Here is a 21,207-nt window from a genome sequence, read left to right on the forward strand (position 1 = left end):
CCTGTAAAAGTGCCAATAAGGATTATACAACACATACTGCAAGGCATGGTAGCGTTTAAGCAACAGTTCCCACCACGGGGTACTTCGCCTCAAACTTTTTGTTCCTAGTCTGCCAATACAATCATCTCTTTCTCTGTTAGCCCTTCCAAAGATCCAACAACACCATGGTCCTTTGTAGACATTTTTGCAAGTGCATGGCTTGCAGGTTTCCCTGCAAACACGGCATGTGATCCACCTAGCCCATAGAAGCTTTTGACACTTGATACATCATAAATTGGAAGAGAGGGGTCTGTGCCATTATATTTCAGCAGCACATCTTCCGTGATTTCGCCCACTTCAGTGGCCATGATGTCGTATGTGGCATGCCTTGATGTAGTATTCGTGCAGGTGCTAGTCTGATAGAGATTTGGTTTTAAAAAAAAAAACGCGCAATCATTTCTCTCTCTTTCAAGCTGAGGTGGGCACTTAGAGAGAGAGAGAGAGAGAGAGAGAGAGGAAGTTGAGCTGCTCGACAGAATGTTGATATGTGTGCTCGTCACCAACACAATGGGAATATTCTTCTGGATTGCTTTCAGGGTGTTCAAGCTGAGGAGCGCTTGTATTGGAGGTCTTTTCTAGTAAAGATCGGAACGGATAACCTCAATGGGGCACACAATGAGGAGCTCTTTGTTGCCTCTCATAAGTTCGTCTATGTCATTTATACCACAATTGGATATGAGTTTGTATTCGTGGTTAGCAAGGATGAGTATGATGAACTGGCATTGACAAAAGTGTTGTACATGATAATATCTTCAATCAAGGATGTGTGCAAGAAAGCTCCTATTGAACGAGCATTTTTGGAGAAGTATGGGAAGGTGTGCTTGTGTCTCGATGAGATAGTTTTTCAAGAGACATTAGAGCATACAAAAAAGATTGCATTCGACAATTGACTCGGTTGAACCCCCTGCTGATTGATGAATGCTCCAAAGAAATTGTGGATTGAGGCCCTTGAAACAAATGCACATTAAAAAGACATGCAAAACTTTTCAAATTTTCAAACCTCAAAAAAGTTTTTTTTTTTTTTGGCTTGCCATGCCAGGCCTTTTGCGCGTGCGCGCGCACACACACACACACACACACACACACACACACACAGAGAGAGAGAGAGAGAGAGAGAGAGAGAGAGAGAGAGAGAGAGAGAGAGAGAGAGAGAGAGAGAGAGAAGGGGGTGAGAGATAGAAAGATAGATAGAGAGAGAAGTGGGAGAGAGATAAAAAGATTGATAGATAGAGAGAGAGGGAGGGAGGGAGGAAGAGAGAGAGACATGGAGGTATATAAAAAGGGGGAGGGGATAGAGGAAGAGAGAGATAGAGGTAGAGGGAAAGAGGGATTGTGTGTGTGTGTGTGTGTGTGAGAGAGAGAGAGAGAGAGAGAGAGAGAGAGAGAGAGATTGAAGGAATGGGAGATAGTGGGGGAGAGAGAAATAGAGATAGAGAGAGAGCTGGAGATAGAAGGGGAGTTAGAGAGAGAATATAGAGGGAGGAGAGAGAGAGAGAGGGAGAGAAAAAAAAAGCTCGCTCCAAAAACTCTTTTGGAGTAAACTTTTTTTCTAGATTTGGTCAATTGAGTAATGTTTGAAAAAAGCTCACTTTAAAGCTCGCTCCAAATCTCAACTAGTTTTGGCTCCTCTACCTTGATAAGAATGAAAATTTTGAGCTAGCTAGCCATTCTAGGGGTGTTATTTTCCATGCAACACATACTCATGAGGAGGTGATAAATTTATTTGCCACTTTATCTTACATAATACACTACTTGGTAAAGGGTTTTCTATGAAGCTTTTCTCATGATAGTATCACAAGTGTGAGATGCCTTTATCGATTGGGCAAGAATCTTCTTTTTGAAGAGTACTAGGTCCCGAGGTCCATATTTATATCTTAAAAATCCATGCCATTAGAACTTCTTTCTCTTTTCGACGAGATTGTTGACCTTTGAGAATGACAAAAAAGGGTATAAAAGTTATTAAATAGTATGATTGCATTGCACACACAATTTTAACCAACACTCGTACAATGGAGAGGGACCAAGTGTTCACAACGAGGTGTGAACTCTTGATTGCAATGCAAGTATCCCCCCGATCTCCTTCTCCTAGCAGTCATGCCAATAACTTTGATTCTAACCGCTCGGTTTGAGCCTTATTAACCAACAATCAACATGTGTATGAGATCACATGTAATATGAGAATAAAATAGAATGACCTTCAATTTGTCTATATCTCTTTAGGGTGATTCTCTCTCTGGGATTGTTACTATGACGTATATAACTCTTTTCTTCTTCTTCTCCTCTCTAAGCACGAGCACAACCAGAGCAGCCGGCCAACCAAAGAGAATCTTGCAGGGGCGAGTGCATACGTGTCGAGTGCTCTTTTTGGCCGGCAAGTGGCTGGCTGGCCGCTGTAGCCCACGCCTCACCTCCCCCGGCAACGTCTCCAGCCTCCTGCCATCCAATCAAAAGTCTGCAACCCTCTTCCACTCGCTGGCCGAGCTGCTGCCGGAGAGGTTGTGCTCAATATCGCCAGCCAGCAAGGGAAGATTCCTCAGCATCAACTGTTGGCTGCCCAGCTGCCGTCCGGCTCGTTGTGCTAGAGCTATCTCTCTCTCTCTCTCTCTCTCTCTCTCTCTCTCTCAAGTCTCTTGGGATTGTTCCTATGACACTTCTCTTCTTCCTCATTCTTAATAAGCCTTGAGCTCAAGAGATAGAGACTTGTCGGATAGATTGTTGAGGTATCGTTCCTCGTGTGTACAAAATTCTCATTCGCGCGTGTAACTAAAAATTATCGTCTCTTACTCCAGGTTAAATTTGATGGATTAAAATCGGTCCCAATCCAGAGTAGGAGCCAACCTCGGTTTCTTCTCAGCCTCCACCTTCTTCTTCATCCACGAAGAAGAAGAGGGGAGGGGTAGGGAACAATAAAGTATTTGCACCTGCCCAAAGTTAGGGTTTGATCTTTCAGGAAGAAGAATAAGGGGCTCCACCATTTCGCTTTTTGCAGAAGCAGATTTCGTTGTTGCAGCCATGCGTATCATAGTGCCCTTGCAAGGTGTGGTGCAGGGCCGTGGGGGTGTATTCTGGGGGTCTGTCATTCCTTGTGGCCTCTTCTACCTCCTACAACTCTATATACGACAACGCAGGCCTAACTCATCTGAAGATGGCGAAGGGGAAGCTGGTCAAGCAGCACCTCCTTCTGCTGGAGGTACCATCAGCCGTGCCAGCTCCAACAGTAATGTCAATTCTACAAATAACGAAGATTCTGCCAATTCTCTGTCTCTCCTTCAACCTAAAGGTCCACAACGCCCACCATTTGTCTCTAAACGAGCTATTGCTGCGTCCGACACAGGTGATTCGCCTTACTACATTGGATGGAGAGAGTATTATCAGGATCCATATCATGCAACTGAGAATCCTGACGGAGTTATCCAACTTGGATTAGCAGAAAATACTGTAAGTTTGACATATGTGCTCCACATGGACTGCTCAAGGTTAAATTCGGTCATCCCTACATTGGTGCAACATCTGCATATCAGTGTGCATCAGCAGGCACATGCCCTTCGTACAAATGTTCATATGCATGAGCATGCACTCCACCAGTGCCGCTGCTAATTTGTAGTCGTAAGTTTTGCATGTTTTTTTTGGGTGTCTGTGGTGTATACTATGTAAGTTATTCACTGGTCAGCCCCATTTGGCATTTCACACCTGTTTGGTGTCCATGTGCATTGAGTTTGTTTTTATTGTAGTTAAATTGGGTGGTGCTTTTGATAGAGATATCAGAACCCTGAATGTAATTCTCTCCCTGGATTTTAGAATGACATGTCTCAAACAACAATGTGTAGTACTGACAAGGCTTGATATTTTTTTCTGGACATTAATTTTATTGTTTATAGAAAACTATTGTTTAAAAGATTTTTGTTGGATGGCGCTTTTGTGCAGCTTTCTCTTGATCTTCTCCAAGATTGGCTGAAAAACCATCCTGAAGCTTCTTTGTGGAATGAAGGTGAACATCTTAAACTCATGGATGTGGCACCTTACCAATATAGTCACGGGATGCCTGCTTTAAAATCTGTAAGTGTTCTTGATTCTTTGGTTTTGAGTTTTTGTACATTTTTGAGAGAGAGAGAGAGAGAGAGAGAGAGAGAGAGAGAGAGAGAGAGAGAGAGAGAGAGAGAGAGAGAGAGAGAGAAGGGGGAGGGGGAGTGTTCAAGCTAGTGTTGGTGTTTTTTATTCCTATTTAACATAGCAGAACACACCTTGCTGGCTCAAGTGGATCAAGCAAAGCTGCAACAGACATGTGCTGGATTGATTCATGCTTTGGCTTTGCTGTCACAAAGGACGGAAGCGTAATCTGACTTTTAAATGCAATTCATATACTCAAGAGAATTGGGGAGAGAGAGAGAAAGCTTGACACATCATTGGGGACCAGAAGATGGGCTGGTCCCTCCCCATAAAGAGAATATCTTTATTACTAAGGGAGAATCTTTACAAGTGCAGGAATGGGGCAAATACCCGTCCTCCATTCTTTCTTGTCCTTTTCCACTTTTGACTGAGAGAGAGAGAACTACTCTCTAACTACTAAGAGGAACCTTCCCCTCTTCTGTGAGATTTTGGAAGCTCTTGTAAGCGAGAGTCTTATCTTCCACAAACCTCCTCGGAAGCTCTCAAAGAAGAGAGTCTATCTTCCACTAATTGGCCACCTTCATACTTAGTCATTTCTGCAATAAACACAAGGGAGAAACACGCAAAAGGCACACACATATGCTTGCTGTAATTTTCTGCACATTATCTGAAATCGTTACCTGTGCACGTTGCAATACCGAAATGGAGGCCTTTTTTTGCGATGGAATTGCACCAAACTTTGCGTATACGTAGGGTAGGTAGAGAAGAATGAGATTCTATGAGTGCTTTGCTGAAATTCACCCTAATAGAAGTGATTAGGGGTTGAAAACAGAGAATTTACAGCCACTACACTGGAGAAAGAGAGTGTAGGTTGCAACTTTTCGCGATAAAACTTCTAGAGAATGTGGCTATGGTTGTGAGAGCCCTTGTTCTAGACTATGGGAGCTCAAAGCTACCACATACGTCCAAGGGGCTGCTCTCAAGCTTCATTGAAGAGCTCCATAACGTAGAGCATACTCACATTTGGGGGGGGTAGGTGCATTGCGAACCTCTTAAGTGAGAGAGGGACTGCTTTAACAAACTTGGACAACCCAAGTTTGGAATCTAGCACGACACACAAGAGATAATCATTATAAACACTTCACACTTAGATCACAGTTCAATTTAATTGAGTCGACACGGCCTGACCTAGTTCTGTGCCTAGAGAGATTGGCCCCAAAGACTGGCGCCCCTTTCGGTATTTCTTTTTGGTTTAATAATTGAGTAAAGTACAATTGCCCTTTGGTCGCTTTTGCTCACCGGCTCATCATCACGAAGTGAGTCAGAGAGCCCAAGGGGCTTATTTAAAGCATAGTTACCCGGAATGTGAAATCGGAACGGGAACGGGGAACGGCAACATGCATGAAATGCCATTCCTTGTTTCGGATACTCACGTCTGAACACGGAACGGGAATCCGGAACGGGAAATTGGGATGGGAACGGGGAACGGAGACCTAAAAATGGCCATTTCCTGTTACTATGATTTAAAGGCCCTTGGCCTAGGAGAAAAGCAGTACATGAAAAGCTTGCAACTAATTGACACGCCCAAGTGGTCTTGGAAGTTGGGTTAGGTGTGATCACAACAAGTAGAAAAAATTATGTGGTTCTTTGTGCTTCTTTCCTTGAGTGATGATACCGAACACTGCCAAAGAGCTCTGATACCAATGTAATGTGCAGCGGAAGTGAATGTTGGTGTATGCTCAAGATGAGTGATCAATGCGTGCTCAAGGTTTCTTTTACTGAAGGGAAGGGAGAGCCTTCCTTGACTTAATGAGAGATTGTGCAATGACCAAAACAAGAGAGTGGAAACTGAGAGAGAGAGAGAGAGAGAGAGAGAGAGAGAGAGAGAGAGAGAGAGAGAGAGAGACGACTCCAGATGTTGTGAAACCGGCCTGTTAACTTCAAAAAGGGCGGTAGACTTTACTTCAAACCTTGATTTAGCTCTCACCCATTATGAGTCGTCTATTCTACCCGTACTTTCAAGACACAACAAAGGGGAGAGGGATACAGGATGCTAGATTGCACTTGTATGAGTAGACCGACACCAGATTGGCCCCTAACTTAGGCGCCCCTTTCGGTATTTCTTTATTGTTTAAAAGAGGGAATAAACGCTGTGGTTCCCTACAAGCTGCCCCGCACAAGCTCGGCTGAATTTCAACTGTTCCGGCCTGATTTCGGCAGCATAACTGTACTAGGACCCTTCACAGTCAGTATTCCCACACATGGAATGACTTTCCCGACGCATACGGGCACTTTGCAAAACCTGGCGAGAATCTGCAGCCCACTGAATTCTCTGTTTTCAGCCCGGAAAGTGCGCCAGATCGCCTGTATAGCGGTCCCCTCGCGCCCCCGAACCTCCTGGGGGTATTAGGGTCCGTTTAGGGCCAAAACCCTAAACCTGCAAAAATACACAGCAGGCTGTAATTTACTGTTTCGGGCTCCGTTTCGCGTGCCGGTCGCATCCGTAGCAAGTCCTCGAGCTCCCGCACCTGTAGGGCTACTTGCCCTTTGAATCGGACGAGATTTCTGGTGTGAAACCTCTCCGAATTTACCTGTACCTGTGGGGGATTAGCCGCTAGCTAATCCAGTACCTGTGCAAGAGGCTCTTGCCTCGGCAATCGCGCATGAACCCACACACCTGTACATTGGTCAATTGAAAAGCCCACTAGAGGGGCATAACATACTGCCATAGGGGAGAGAGAGGGCAGTGCGTAGCGTGCAGGGCATCACTCCTGGCACCGCACTGTACATAGGAGGGAAAGCAAGCACTCCATAGCTCTTAACCTGTGACAAAATCTGAAAATGAGCCTCTCCCAACTTAAAAATCAGCGCCACTTCTTGTTGCATGAGGAAAGTGCACCAGAATGTGCCACTTTGCGCATTTACAAGCATTTTTCCGTTTCGGGGTTGCCGCCTAAAAATCTCCCAACCGGTTGCCCAGTTGACTTCACGGCAGAGTAAGAAAATGTTCTCCTTGTCATTCTGGAGGTAATGACGCAAACAAATTTTCAGGTCCCAAAATAGCAGTTCCCTAAATTTTAGGAGATACTACCATTGTATCTTTCTAGGTCATCCGACCCCCTTTGTACATTGCAGCCACACCCATAACTGAAATGTAGCCTCTGTAGCAAAGGATTCCACTTTGGCTAGTCAATGAACCCACTTTGGCTAACCATAGTCCTTGTCCAACCTTAGTGCTCTCTTGCCCTCAGGCCTGGACTCCCTCTGGACAGTTCCACACTAGCTATGCAATGCAGGGCAATTAGATTTCCCGAGGGGTGTTTCCAAAAAGTGAAAGTAAATAGATAATAAGAAAGAAATCAACAAAAAGGATAGATAGTAGTCACACGTTGGTGACATACCCCCCTCTTGAAATCTCAAACGTCCTCGTTTGCATCTATGTCGTACATACTCACAGTCAACACGGATGTATTCAACACCTGTCGACACATGTACGACACATACATGCTCATTGTCAACCCTGGTGTATTCAACACCTCGTCGACAGATGTATTGCCTGCGTGTGAACCCTATCCCAATGACATAGTGGTAGCTTTGCACTCTGCCATTGCTTTGAGTCACTAACTTTCCAATGACAAAATGGTAGCCATACATTTTGCCAATGTCTTATAGTACACGTTGGGCCCATTAACACTTTCGAGCATACCCAAACCGACAATTTAAGAATGCAGTTACACATGTATCCTTTAATAGAAGCAATTACTGTATCCTTGACAAACTGACAAGAAATACTCACTTCTATAGCACTAACCAAACTTTTGGACATTCCATAAGAGGAATTGCCAAACTGACAATCTGTACAGCTCTAACATTCATGTAACATGTATTTCATTTGAGCTCACTCTAAATACCATGTACATCATTTGTTTCAAAAGCCATTGTCACACTGACAATCCATGTAGCTTTGAAACTCAAGGGGTCAAGGTAGGTTGCAAATCGAAGGCTTCAAGGTAAAGTGATAACACAGTTGGTGACTCTGCAAGTTCACCTTCTTCCATCCACTTAGCATCCATTGGTGGATAGTTTCTGAACTTTACCAAGAAACGCCTAGCAACCTTGCCTTTCACTTTTCTTTCCTTATGTGCCAAAATCTGTTCCGGGACCAAGATCTCGTCAAGTTCCTCGACTTCCGGCTGATCTTCAGCTGGCATATCTTCTGGCACATCACCCACATAGGGTCTGAGATGACTCACATGAAACGCATTGTGAATCTTCCAACTGTCAGGCAATTTCAGCCTATATGCAACATCACTGATTATGTCTTACACTTGAAAAGGCCTATAGTAACGCATGCTGAGCTTTGGAAACAGTCTTTACTTGCCCTTCATCTTCTTTAACCTTGCCTTTTCAAAGCGTAGAACCACCCAATCACCAAGTGAAAATACCACTTCACGACGGTGACGATCACCTGCTTTCTTTTGCTTTGCTTGAGTCTTTTCCAAGGCCACTTTGACCTTCTTGTACATTTCATCCATGTCCTGAACATACTTATCTGCTTCAAATATCTCGTCCTTTGTATGCAGTATGGGAGGAACTTTCTTGCCAAATTCAACTATCTCAAAAGGTGCCTTGCCAGTTGATGAATGCACTGTATTATTGTATGCATACTCCACCAATGGCAAATAGTGCTTCCACTTTCCTTTATGCTCTGACACATAGCACTTCAGCAGATCTAGGACAGTAGAATTTGCCTCTTCTGACTGCCCATTTGTTTGAGGATGAAATGACGAAGAGAATTTGAGCGTGGTGCCCATATTCTCAAACATGCCTCTCCAGAATAAACTTGTTATGCGTGGATCACGGTCGCTAATAATCGACTGTGGCATGCCATGATACTTGAAAATATTGCTCATAAATAAGCGTGCCATCTGATTTGGCTTTATCTTCTTCCTAACAGGAATAAAATGAGCCTGCTTGCTGAATCTGCAAATGATGGTCCAAATACCATCGTTTTCTGTCTGCGTTCTCGGAAGATCAAAGATAAAGTCCATAGCAATACTTTCCCATGGTTTATCTGGAATAGGTAGTGGTTGCAATAACCCTGGTGCCTTTTGCCTGTCAAACTTGACCTTTTGGCAAATTAGGCATTCTCGCACAAAGGCATCCACATCCCTTCTCAATGTAGGCCAATAGAAGAATGTCTCAACCGCTTTAACTGTAGCATCGATACCACGATGCCCTGCATACGGTGGGACATGACTCTCTTCCATAACTTTGCGTCGCAATGGCTTTGTGACACACAATCTGCCATGCATCATCATGAACCCGTTTTTAAGAAGATAGTGTTCATGACGTTGTCCATCCATTAGCTGCTCGAAGACCCTTGCAAAATCTTCATCATTTGCATATTGTTCTCTCATATCATCAAGTTCGTGATGATAAGGAATTGACACAGCTGAAATTTGTGGCTTCCTTGACAAGGCATCAGCCACAACGTTCTTCTTGCCTTCCACATGCACAATCTGAAAATGGAACATGGACAAGATATTTGCCCATCGCATATACTCTTTAGATAACTTTGTCTGTGTCAAGAAGCATCGCAAGGTCTGATGGTCCGTTTGGACAACGAAATCTGCACCTAGCAGGTAGTGTTTCCAACTTAAGAGCGCATGAATCACAGCCAGTAACTCTTTCTCATAGACCTGCATGGTCATCTCTGGCCCTTGCAAAATTATGCTCTCATAGACTACTACCCTGCCATCTTGCATTAGCACTGCACCAATGCTACTACCACAGGCGTCGCACTGGACCACAAATGACTTCCTAAGGTCTGGCAACACAATGACTGGATATGAAGTCATCTTTTCCTTTAAGAGATTAAAAGCTTAAATCTCTTTCTGTGTCCATCGAAAGGTGACTGTCTTCTTTTGAAGAGCATATAAAGGTGAAGCAATCTCAACGAAATTTTGGATAAACCTTCTGTAATAGGAGCATAGTCCCAAGAAACTTCGGACATCGTGCACCGTCTTCAAATCTGGCCATGACTTGATCGCTTCAACTTTTGCAGGATCCATTCTGACACCATCCTTTGAGACAATGTGTCCCAGAAAGTGAATCTCTTCCAGAAAAAATTCACTTTTCTTTGCATTGATGAGCAACCTATGACTGCGTAGCTCTTCGAACACAATGGCCAAGTGATGCCTATGCTCCTCTTCATTCTTTGAGTAGACTATCATGTCATCAAAGAATGTACCAACAAACTGCTGGTGTGGACGGAAAATTCTGTCCATCATCTTATTGAACGTAGCAGGAGCATTTGTGAGACCATAGGGCATCACTAAAAATTCGTAAAGGCCAAACGTTGTTCTAAAAGCAGTCTTGTGCAGATCCTTTGATCTAATGCGGATCTGATGGTACCCACTCTTTAGATCTATCCTGCTAAACATAGCTGCTCCTAATTTGTCGAGAATATCATCAATTCTAGGTATAGGGAACCTATTCTTGATGGTATTCTTGTTCAGTGCATGGTAGTCGATGCACATCCGCCATGAGCCATCCTTTTTCTGCACCAACACCACTGGAGAACAGAATGGAGATGAACTGGGCTGAATCAGCACCTTTTCTAACAGCTCCTGTACTTGGCCCATTATCTCTTTCTGTTGAGCCGCACTAACCCTGTATGGAGGCTTATTTGGTGGGCTACTGCTTGGCACCAAATCTATCGCATGGTCCTCGGGTCTCTCTGGCGGTAATTGAGACGGTAATGAATCGGAAAAACAGTCACTATACTGTTGTAAAAACATTGACCTTTCTTTATCTAGCACAGATAAATTTGATTCATCACAATTTGACACTTCACGTGCAAAAACCAAGTAGGCAGAAAGATGCTTTTTCATTACAGAAGTAATAGCAGAAGCTGATATAGTGGGAATAGACTCCCCTTTAAGCTTTACATCCAGAATGTGAGTCTTTCCCCTGCTCTGTACAGTGATCTTTTTGATGTAGGCATCCATGATTCCCTGTACACGAAACAACCAAGGAATACCTAACAACACATCACATTCGTCCAGTGGCATGATGTAAAATTCTTCAGCATCTACATAGGACTGGATATGTAGGCGCAACTTTCCAATGATGGGTGTCACAGCCTTTGTATTGCCAGGACATGCCAAACCTGCCTCTGCTGTATATCCCATCTCTTCAGGTCTGATTTCCAACTTTGAAGCCAATCCTGGGGAAATGAAGTTAGCTTTGGCACCTGAATCAAAGAAGATAAGTACTGTTTGATCCCGGACCTTTCCCCATGCTCTGCAAAGCTCACTTGCATCTGAATTTGGCTTGTCGCCCACCATATCTGGCACTAGACCAGCCATGGGCTTCTTTCCTTTCCTGTCCTCTTTGTCTTTAGAATCAAGTGGCCTTTTCTTTGTAGGACAATTGTAAGCAATGTGGCGAGGTTGCTCACAGATGAAGCATTTGTTCTCTGACCTCAGGACCTTCTTTTGCTCTTTTGACTTGCGAGGAAAATGTCTTTTCCATTTCTTTGGTGGTCCCTTTTCTGAATCAGCCGTAGCTTTGCCTTTCCCTGCATTGGCTGGCTCCTGAGTCCCCTTAGGAACCTCATTGGGAACGTGCTTCTTCTCTGAATTTTTCTTGGTTGATCCTTCCTTGACGCCAGTATTGAATTCACAATCTTCTCCCTTGAGCAAACCATTGCCAGTGTTTGCTACCTCGATGAGCTGCGTCAAAGTAGTGACTTTGGTCTTCGTACAATACTTTCTCAATCCTATGGGTAGGCCACAACAGTATTTTTCAATCTGTTCTGTCAATGGCACAAACCTATAGGAAGTTACTGGAAGTAGAGTTGTCCAAAACTTCTGATTGTAGTCATCCAGATTCTTACAAGTAGCAGCATTAAGCGGGTGCCATTCTGTCATGACATCTGCTTCAAAGTCATCAAATAACCATGCTGCTGCAAAAATCTGCTTGAAGTAAATCCATGTGGACGGAGCTTGCCCTTGCAGCAATAAAGTTGTCCACCATTGTCCCGCATTCCCTGTCAAGAAAGTGGCTGCCTTGCGGACCTTTGAAGCCTCTGTAAAGTTTCCCCCTGCATAGGCCTTGTCAAACTGCTGGAGGAATGAGAGAGCCTTCTTCCTGTCATCAAACCCTGTAAAGGTCGTGGAAGTCACACCTTTGCCACCTTCTTTGTACGGAGTTGGCCTCTCCAGCGGCGTTAAATTGTCATATGGAAGTGACTGAAACATGGGAACACTGTTAGGGTTCATTTATGTTCCCTGACCGCAATTAAGTTGACTTGGAAATGCCATATTTGGCTGCTGATTTGTAATTCCAGCCATACCAAAATTTGCCTATGGCATCCCAAATTGGCCCTGAGTGCTTTGAAACCCTGGTAGCATGCCCGTGACACCATACATGGGGTTAGGCATCATCGTTTGAGCACCCCCGAACATTGTTCCTAGCGTATAAAACTGATTTCGAGGTGTATGACCAGCCATGCTCTGGAATACCAATCCACCTCCAAAATAGCCAGGGTGTACTGAAGGTGGTGGGAAGACTTGTTGCATAGCCTGTAGGTTGCTTCCCTGCGCATTAGAACCAGCTATAGGCTGTTGAAAGGTGGCGGGCTGAACTGGTACAGCTTGAAAGATTGGCATCTCAGCGACCTGTTCTTGCACCTTAGGCACAGGTTGTGGAGACTGCATGTTCTCCGTCAAGTGTACAGGTGTTTCCATTGACTCTGCAATATGAATCACCTGTGCTTGAGCCTTAATAGACTTTTGAATGTGATCCAGTGACCCAACTTGCTGAGATGGAATAGGAGGTTGCAGAAAGGCTAAAAACCTCGGGTTCTGCATTACTTGTGTGAACATAGCCACATCAGTAGCCAACTGGGTCCTGAATATATCATCATCTGTCTGTGGCGGTCTTGAAGACTCACCCACTTTATGTGTCTGTTGACCCTGTGAAGAGGAAACCTCTTCAGTCACATCATCTCGTCTGTCAGCCATAATTGCAATTCCCTATGTCTGGTCTATGATCCCCTGTGTCTTCAAGCCCAAACTGACCAAGGCTCACTTCTATGGGAAAAAGTGATTTAATCCCGGCAATAGAACCATGAAACCGGCCTGTTAACTTCAAAAAGGGCGGTAGACTTTACTTCAAACCTTGATTTAGCTCTCACCCATTATGAGTCGTCTATTCTACCTGTACTTTCAAGACACAACAAAGGGGAGAGGCATACAGGTTGCTAGATTGCACCTGTATGAGTAGACCGACACCAGATTGGCCCCTAACTTAGGCGCTTCTTTCGGTATTTCTTTATTGTTTAAAAGAGGGAATAAACGCTGTGGTTCCCTACAAGCTGCCCCGCACAAGCTCGGCTGAATTTCAACTGTTTCGGCCTGATTTCGGCAGCATAACTGTACTAGGACCCTTCACAGTCAGTATTCCCACACATGGAATGACTTTCCCGACGCATACGGGCACTTTGCAAAACCTGGCGAGAATCTGCAGCCCGCTGAATTCTCTGTTTTCAGCCCGGAAAGTGCGCCAGATCGCCTGTATAGCGGTCCCCTCGCGCCCCCGAACCTCCTGGGGGTATTAGGGTCCGTTTAGGGCCAAAACCCTAAACCTGCAAAAATACACAGCAAGCTGTAATTTACTGTTTCGGGCTCTGTTTCGCGTGCCGGTCTCATTCGTAGCAAGTCCTCGAGCTCCCGCACCTGTAGGGCTACTTGCCCTTTGAATCGGACGAGATTTCTGGCGTGAAACCTCTCCGAATTTACTTGTACCTGCGGGGGATTAGCCGCTAGCTAATCCAGTACCTGTGCAAGAGGCTCTTGCCTCGGCAATCGCGCATGAACCCACACAACTGTACATTGGTCAATTGAAAAGCCCACTAGAGGGGCATAACATACTGCCATAGGGGAGAGAGAGGGCAGTGCGTAGCGTGCAGGGCATCACTCCTGGCACCGCACTGTACATAGGAGGGAAAGCAAGCACTCCATAGCTCTTAACCTGTGACAAAATCTGAAAATGAGTCTCTCCCAGCTTAAAAATCAGCGCCACTTCTTGTTGCATGAGGAAAGTGCACCAGAATGTGCCACTTGGCGCATTTACAAGCATTTTCCCGTTTCGGGGTTGCCGCCTAAAAATCTCCCAACCGGTTGCCCAGTTGACTTCACGGCAGAGTAAGAAAATGTTCTCCTTGTCATTCCGGAGGTAATGACGCAAACACATTTTCAGGTCCCAAAATAGCAGTTCCCTAAATTTTAGGAGATATTGCCATTGTATCTTTCTAGGTCATCCGACCCCCTTTGTACACTACAGCCACACCCAGAACTGAAATGTAGCCTCTGTAGCAAAGGACTCCACTTTGGCTAGTCAATGACCCCACTTTGGCTAACCATAGTCCTTGTCCAACCTTAGTGCTCTCTTGCCCTCAGGCCTGGACTCCCTCTGGACAGTTCCACACTAGCTATGCAATGCAGGGCAGTTAGATTTCCCGAGGGGTGTTTCCAAAAAGTGAAAGTAAATAGATAATAAGAAAGAAATCAACAAAAAGGATAGATAGTAGTCACACGTTGGTGACATGTTGGGTCCCAAACCCCCCTCCAAGGGCCCCCCCTCTCTATTGCTAGAGAGGTATTTGCTTTAGAGTGCCCAAAGTGTGGTACAATGCTTCTAAATGCTGTGATGCTTGACGACGAGGACGATGTCGTCGACGATGATGACAACGATGTCGAGGCTTATGGGCTGAAACCTGAAAATGCTGCTGATGCTTGAGGCTGAAATCTGAATCGCTGGACTAGGGCTGAAATCTGCATGTGATGTGACGACGATGCTTGGTTGAGGTTGTTGTGCAGTGAGGCTATGGCTGAATGCAAAAAACGCTGGCTGTTTTGATGGCTGAAAACTGAAAATGCTGAGGATCTGTCATGGGTCGGGGTGTTGTCGGTGATGACGAGGCTGAATGCTGGTGCAAAAGCGCTGGTACTGCTGGCTGAAAACACTGGTGTATAAGGACACCAGGTACTGGGTACTGATTGGTACTTGAGAGGCTCCTTGCTTTGCTCCTCTGCTTGACTTTGGTGCCCAAAGGGTTGCATTTATAGGTGCTACCGGCTGGGCCGGGCAGCCTCCAGAAAAACCCCACGATTTGGGTAAATGAAGCGTCACCTTTTAATAATTTACCTAACAGAGGTGGTTCACACGCAATTGGGAAAAATGGTCCAGTGCGGTGAAAATGCTTATGCGTGGTGCACGGTATTGATGCTAATGCTAATTGGTTGTGCAATCAAAGGGTATGCATCTACTCTAAGTGCCTGGACATGCACGTCGTGCGTAAAGGCTCACAAAGGTGTTAGAACACTTCCTAGGTTATCCTAAACCCTAGAAATAGGAGTTACATCTTGTCCACATGCACATAGGGTTAGATGTGCAGGTGACGTTATTCTCCTATTGTATTCTTGCTTGTGAGATGATTAAGAGATTATTTGTTATCTTTTGTCACAAACTCTTGACGTGTCAATACAGTGAAGATCCTAGCCAACCTGCAGATCCCAGCCAAGGGGCCTAAGCCCTAGGAGCCAGTCGTCCTCAAAGTTCGGCTTTCCGAACAAAAACTTGAATGAGTTTTCTAGTTGTTTTGTATTTAGATACTTTTAAGCTTTGTTTGAGAAAGTACAGCTTGAAATTTGTTTGAAATGGACGGTATGTGTTTTGAGCGTTCTCGGTGCGATTTGAGAATGGCTTGACTCTGGTTTTTATACGGTTTTCAATGATTTGTGATTTACTCTCGGGTGGAGTGATGTTTGATGTCTAAAACCTCGGAACGACGCAGACCGCGTGTCTAGGGAGCGTTTTGTTGTATGCTTGAAAACCTTGGAATGACGTTGACCTGACTTAATGGTTGGACACATGTCCAGGACCAGTTCTACACATAGTATACACTTTATGGACTTAGTTACGTGAAAGCATCTATGAGTTGTGCATCTCTGGCTTTAGCATGGCATTGTGTTGCCTCTATGAATCATGCTTTTTGGAACATTTACTCCAGGGCATCAAGAGTTTTGGCTAATGTGATAAACTGGATGGATGGTAAACCTAGTGCATCAACAACTTTGCAAGGATGAGATGACTAGATAGATCGTCACTTTGGAACATCAAGAGTTGTGAAAATGATGAGATGACTAAGACGATTGTTTTTCTCTTATTGTATTCTTGCTTGTGAGATGATTAAGTATTTGTCAGCTATTGTCACAAACTCTCGACGTGTCAAGACACTAAAGATCCTAGCCAACCTGCAGATCTCGGTGAAGGGGCCTAACCCCTAGAAGCCAGTTGTGCTCAAAGTTCGGTTGTCCGAACAAAACCCAAATGAGTTTTCTAGTTGTTTTGTATTTAGATACTTTTGAACTTTGTTTGAGAAAGTACTGCTTGAAATTTGTTTGAAATGGATGGTATGTGTTTTAAACCTGTCTTGGTGCAGATTTGAGAATTGCTTAACTTTGGTTTAATACTTTTTCCGGTGATTTGTGATTTACTCCCAAGTGGAGTGATGTTTGATAATGTCTAAAACCTTGGAATGACGCAGACTGCGTGCCTAGGGAGCGTTTCATTGTATGCTTGAAAACCTCAGAACAACGTAGATCGGGTGTGTGGGGAGCGTTCTGTTGTACGTTGAAAACCTCTGAACGACGCAGATTGGGTGTTTGGGGAGCATTTAGTTGTATGCTTGAAACCTTCAAGCGACGTAGGTTGCGGTCCGCGGAGCGTTTCGTTGTATGAGTCATGTGAGCTCATGACCCCGACTTTTTAGGTTATGTGCGGGGAGAGTGATGAGGTAGTCGTTGCACAACTTCATTCCGCAGACTATTTGTCTCGGAGGAGTGCTTAGTGGCGCCTCTTCATGTGTCAAGCCACTGAAGACCTGAGCCGGCTTGCAGATCCCGGCCGAGGGGCCTAAACCCTAAGAGTAGAAGCAACAGCAGAAGTAGTAGCAGAAGAAGAAGCCTGACCAACTCATAAAGTCTTGCTGTGTGGCCTAAGTTTAAAAGAAGTTTCCACCAATTTATGGGACTCCGTCTGATGCGGCCCAAGGGCTTAAGGACATTAAAATAAGGCAACAATTACACACAAAAGCTTGGCGTGAAGAATTAATGACGTGGCAGAGGTTGTACGGACGTCTGTGAAATACGTTGACTGTTGGCTGGCAGCTTGTACGGATCTCTGCGTTGTTGGATGCTGACGTGGCACACTGTACTGAATTCCTTGGATGTGCACTGATGCTTTTTGGGAACCCAGATGCTTTTAGAACTTGAAGCTTTTCATGTAACTGCTTTTAGAGGCCAAGGGCCTGTAAATATGACCCATGGGCTCTCACTTCGGCAATCTACCCGGGGGAGATGCAAAGTAGAGCCATGGGGCTAGTGCTCTCTGAGGGTGGAACTCTGCCACTCCCCGTCTTGTGTGTCGTGCATCTCTTTTAGGTCAGTTATTTGAAGTGCTTAAAGTTGTTCAGCTTGTTCTTTTTCGTTGGCACGTGGTGCTCGTCCTGTTACAATGATATCAGAGCTCCAATTGTGCGCGTTTCTGAAAGCATACCGGTCCTATCAAAGAGCAGACAGAGCAAGATGACGCTTCCCATTTTGTTTTCAAAGAATCCTCGTGTCCTTGCCTTGGACTTACTAGCCACTCCCACCCTTAGTCCATCGCGTGTCGGGCGCGCTCTCGTCTTCATCGCTCTGACTTATGGGGCATAAGCCAACTTCCAAGACCACTTGCAAGAGAAGCAGGAGATAAAGAATGAGTTCGTCTCGACAAACCCTACGCATTGATGCGAGCGGATTTTTCGGGCCATTGTAAGCAGTGCCAGGCAGTGGTGGATGTCTATGGGCGATGATAAATTTCGAGCATTGCTGCCTATGTGGCAGCAGCCATTGCCATTAAAAAGCTCAACATTTTTTAAATCAACGGTGTCTGCTAGTGCCACGTAAGGCACTAGCGCTCAAAATTTAACCGCAAGTGATGTCTATAGCTACCAAGCCGCACACTCCAAGGACTTGGCAAGCTTTCAAGAAAATTTTTGCCCAAAGTTACATGCCTTTCGACATCTTCCTTCGGAGTGTAGCTTCTGGTAGAGTGGGGTATCTTGAAATGCTTGCCAATGAACCCTCGTAGATTATAACTTGGAGTCTTTGGACATCTTTCAATAGGTGTCTCTTCCCAAGTTGATAACCTTGGAGATCCAATGTGATTGCTATATCATTGGACTATCATCATCGCTAAAGGAACAATAGTAAAAGGAATGGCCGTTTTCATGTCTCCGTTCCCCGTTCCCATTCCAAGTTCCCGTTTCGAATCCCCGTTCCGTGTTTCCAACGTGAGTACCCGTAACAAGGAATGGCAATTTGTTCCGCGTTCCCGTTCTGCGTTCCTGTTTCGGTTTCCCATTCCTGGTAACTATGAAAGGAACACTGCCTGACCAAGCCAGAGCCTATACACCATGCTGCGGCCGGCTACAAATTTCTGGAAGAAACCTAACCCTCGTTTTTGGTGCAGGTCTTAGAATGGAGAGCCACTCATCTTTTCGAGTTGGATTGACGTCGGGAATGCTTTTTCAGTTTGATTTAGCAGTTTTTTGGATTTTTTGTTCGAGAACTCGTTTGGTGATCCTGTTTGGAATTTGTTTGAAATGGATTGTATCTGTTTTATATTTGTCTTGGTGCTGATTTGAATTGTTTGACTCTGGTTTTAATAATGGTTTCAATGATATGATTTTCTCCGGGGAGGAGTACTGAAGAGAACTAATGTTTGAGAATGCTTGCACATACTCATGGCTCGGACCCTTGTGGTTGTTCGCGGGGGGAGTATTGAATGTTTTACAAGTGTTGTTTTTACTCATGGCCCGGACCCTTCTGGTCATTTACGAGGGGAGAGTATCGTTGTTGTTACTCATGGCCCGGACCTAGATGGTTATTTACGGAGGGAGTAATAAGAAGTTTGAGTAGTGGTTAATCTCAGCACCTCAAAGCGACGGAGGCTGCGGTCTGGGGAGCATTGTGTTGTAAAGGGCCTCTATATCTCATGGCCCGGATATCTTTAGGTTCTTTGGGGAGGAGTGATGAGGGAGTCATTGAATAGCTCATGGCTCGGACCAAGATGGTTATTTGTGGGGGAAGTGTTCTTTGGCGATTGTATGTTCTCTATGTCTTGTAACAACATTTGTGCTGCATTGTGATGTACCAACCATTGAATATTCCTGATTGGGTGAGATTGCCTGGGTAGTAATTTTTGTACATCAAGACACCCATGAAAGATCAACGCGGTTTGGGTGTGATGGCTAATTTTGCTACGCTGGAATATGAAGACCTCCGATCTGGAATGAGAATATACTCCTTTTGGATGAGATTTTTTGGGGAAGTCAACGACCTAGGATATCAAGAGCTCCGATTTGGAATGAGAAAACTGTTTGTCCCTCAAAGTGTCCCTCGGAATGATTCGGAAATTTTTGAGCTAACTTGAGTTGTTTTGCGGATATACTATAATCACGGACGATTACTTTTCTTTCAAGAAGGGGGGGTGTCACAAACCTCTATGTGTCAAGCTATTGGAGTAGAAGTAGCATCAACAAAAGAATTCTGACCAACTCACAAAGTCTTGCCGTGTGGCCTAAGTTTAAAAGAAGTTTCCACCAACTTTTGGGACCCCGTCCGATGGGGCCTAAGGGCCTAAGGCATTAAAATTAAGTAGCAATCACACACAAAATCTTGGCATGAAGAATTAATGACGTGGTAGAGGCTGTATGAACGTCCGCGAAATGCGTTGACTGTTGATGTGAACATTTACGGAGCTCCACGTTTTACACTAACGTGGCTCACTGTATGGAATTCCCTGAATTTGCTCTGATGCTTTTTGGAAACCCAGATGCTTTTAGAACTTGAAGCTTTTCATGGAATTGCTTTTAGAGGCCAAGGGCCTTTAAATATGACCCATGGGTTCTCACTCTAGCAATCTACCTGCAGGAGATGCAGAGCAGAGCCATGGGAGTTGTACCTTGTTGAAGCAATATAAAGAAATATCGAAAGGGGCGCCAGGATTTGGGGCCAGTGCTCTCTTGGGGTAGAACTCCGCCACTCCCCATCTTGTGTGTCGTGTATCTCTTTCAGTTCAGTTATTTGAAGTGCTTAAAGTTGTTTAGTCTATTCTTTTTAGTTGGCACGTGACAGCTTGTAGACGTGGCAGTATAGATTTTCGCCAAAAGCGCTAACAACTTTTGAACTAGATGCTTTTCATATACTGCTTTTAGAGGGCCATGGGCCTTTAAATATGTGGCAAGGGTTCACTCTTTGGCATGCTTCCGCGTGAAGGTATAGAGAGATGTTGCCGCCGTTGTATTGAGTTGAAGCAAAAAAAAAAAATACCGGAAGGGGACTGGGTTTGGGGCCAATGCTCTTTTGGGATGGCCGCCACTCCACGTCTCGTGTGTTGTGCATCTCTTTCAGTTCAATTGTTATTGAAGTGCTTAAAGTTTGTTCTGTTTGTTCTTTTTTGTTGGCACATGGTGCTCTTTTGTTACAACTATCTTCTACATAAGCTTGTAGATAATGCATTTTAAGCCAAGACACACCCTTTTCACTCTCTTTTTCATATAGGGCTGTGTAGTTCAAATGCTATGTGTCTTTTGTTTGGGAATGACCTAATGCATCGTTTAGTGCTAGGCTTTATTATGGCTGGGTCTACCTTGCATCTTTAGAGTTATGACAGAAACTCAATATGCAGTTCTTTGTATTGATGAGTATGTGTCACGAGGACGTGGCAACTGCTAACGTTAGTTGTTGATGATTTTTATTTAATTTTTGGGACCCTCTTTTTGAAGTGACAAATGGTTGGACATTGTATGGCTAGTGTGAATTAGCCAACGGCCGAGAGTTTCACCTCCAGACGGGAAGGCCTTGTCGCCACGAGTTGGTTGGGCTCCAAACAGTTCACAGTTCACAATAGATTTACACTGGCCCGGCGGAGTTCCGTGCCTAG

The 21,207-nt window shown here is 44.7% G+C and overlaps 1 protein-coding gene and 1 pseudogene across 1 annotated transcript in view; both read left to right on the plus strand.

Annotated features, from left to right (window-relative positions):
- The first annotated feature begins 516 nt into the window (after positions 1–516).
- On the plus strand, positions 517–982 carry LOC147441950 (uncharacterized; annotated as a pseudogene).
- Positions 983–2,819: 1,837 nt separating this feature from the next.
- The window catches only part of ACS12 (1-amino-cyclopropane-1-carboxylate synthase 12), a 48,244-nt gene continuing 29,856 nt past the window's right edge, over positions 2,820–21,207 (plus strand). Inside the window, exons 1-2 of the mRNA XM_086528342.1 lie at positions 2,820–3,477; positions 3,964–4,095. Coding sequence (XP_086384468.1) covers positions 3,052–3,477; positions 3,964–4,095 — 558 coding nt within the window. The 5' untranslated portion in view covers positions 2,820–3,051. The remainder of the gene's footprint in view (positions 3,478–3,963; positions 4,096–21,207) is intronic.

This window comes from Adiantum capillus-veneris, chromosome 14 (genome assembly GCF_014529385.1).
Source record: "Adiantum capillus-veneris isolate H3 chromosome 14, ASM1452938v2, whole genome shotgun sequence".
Lineage (NCBI taxonomy): Eukaryota > Viridiplantae > Streptophyta > Polypodiopsida > Polypodiales > Pteridaceae > Adiantum > Adiantum capillus-veneris.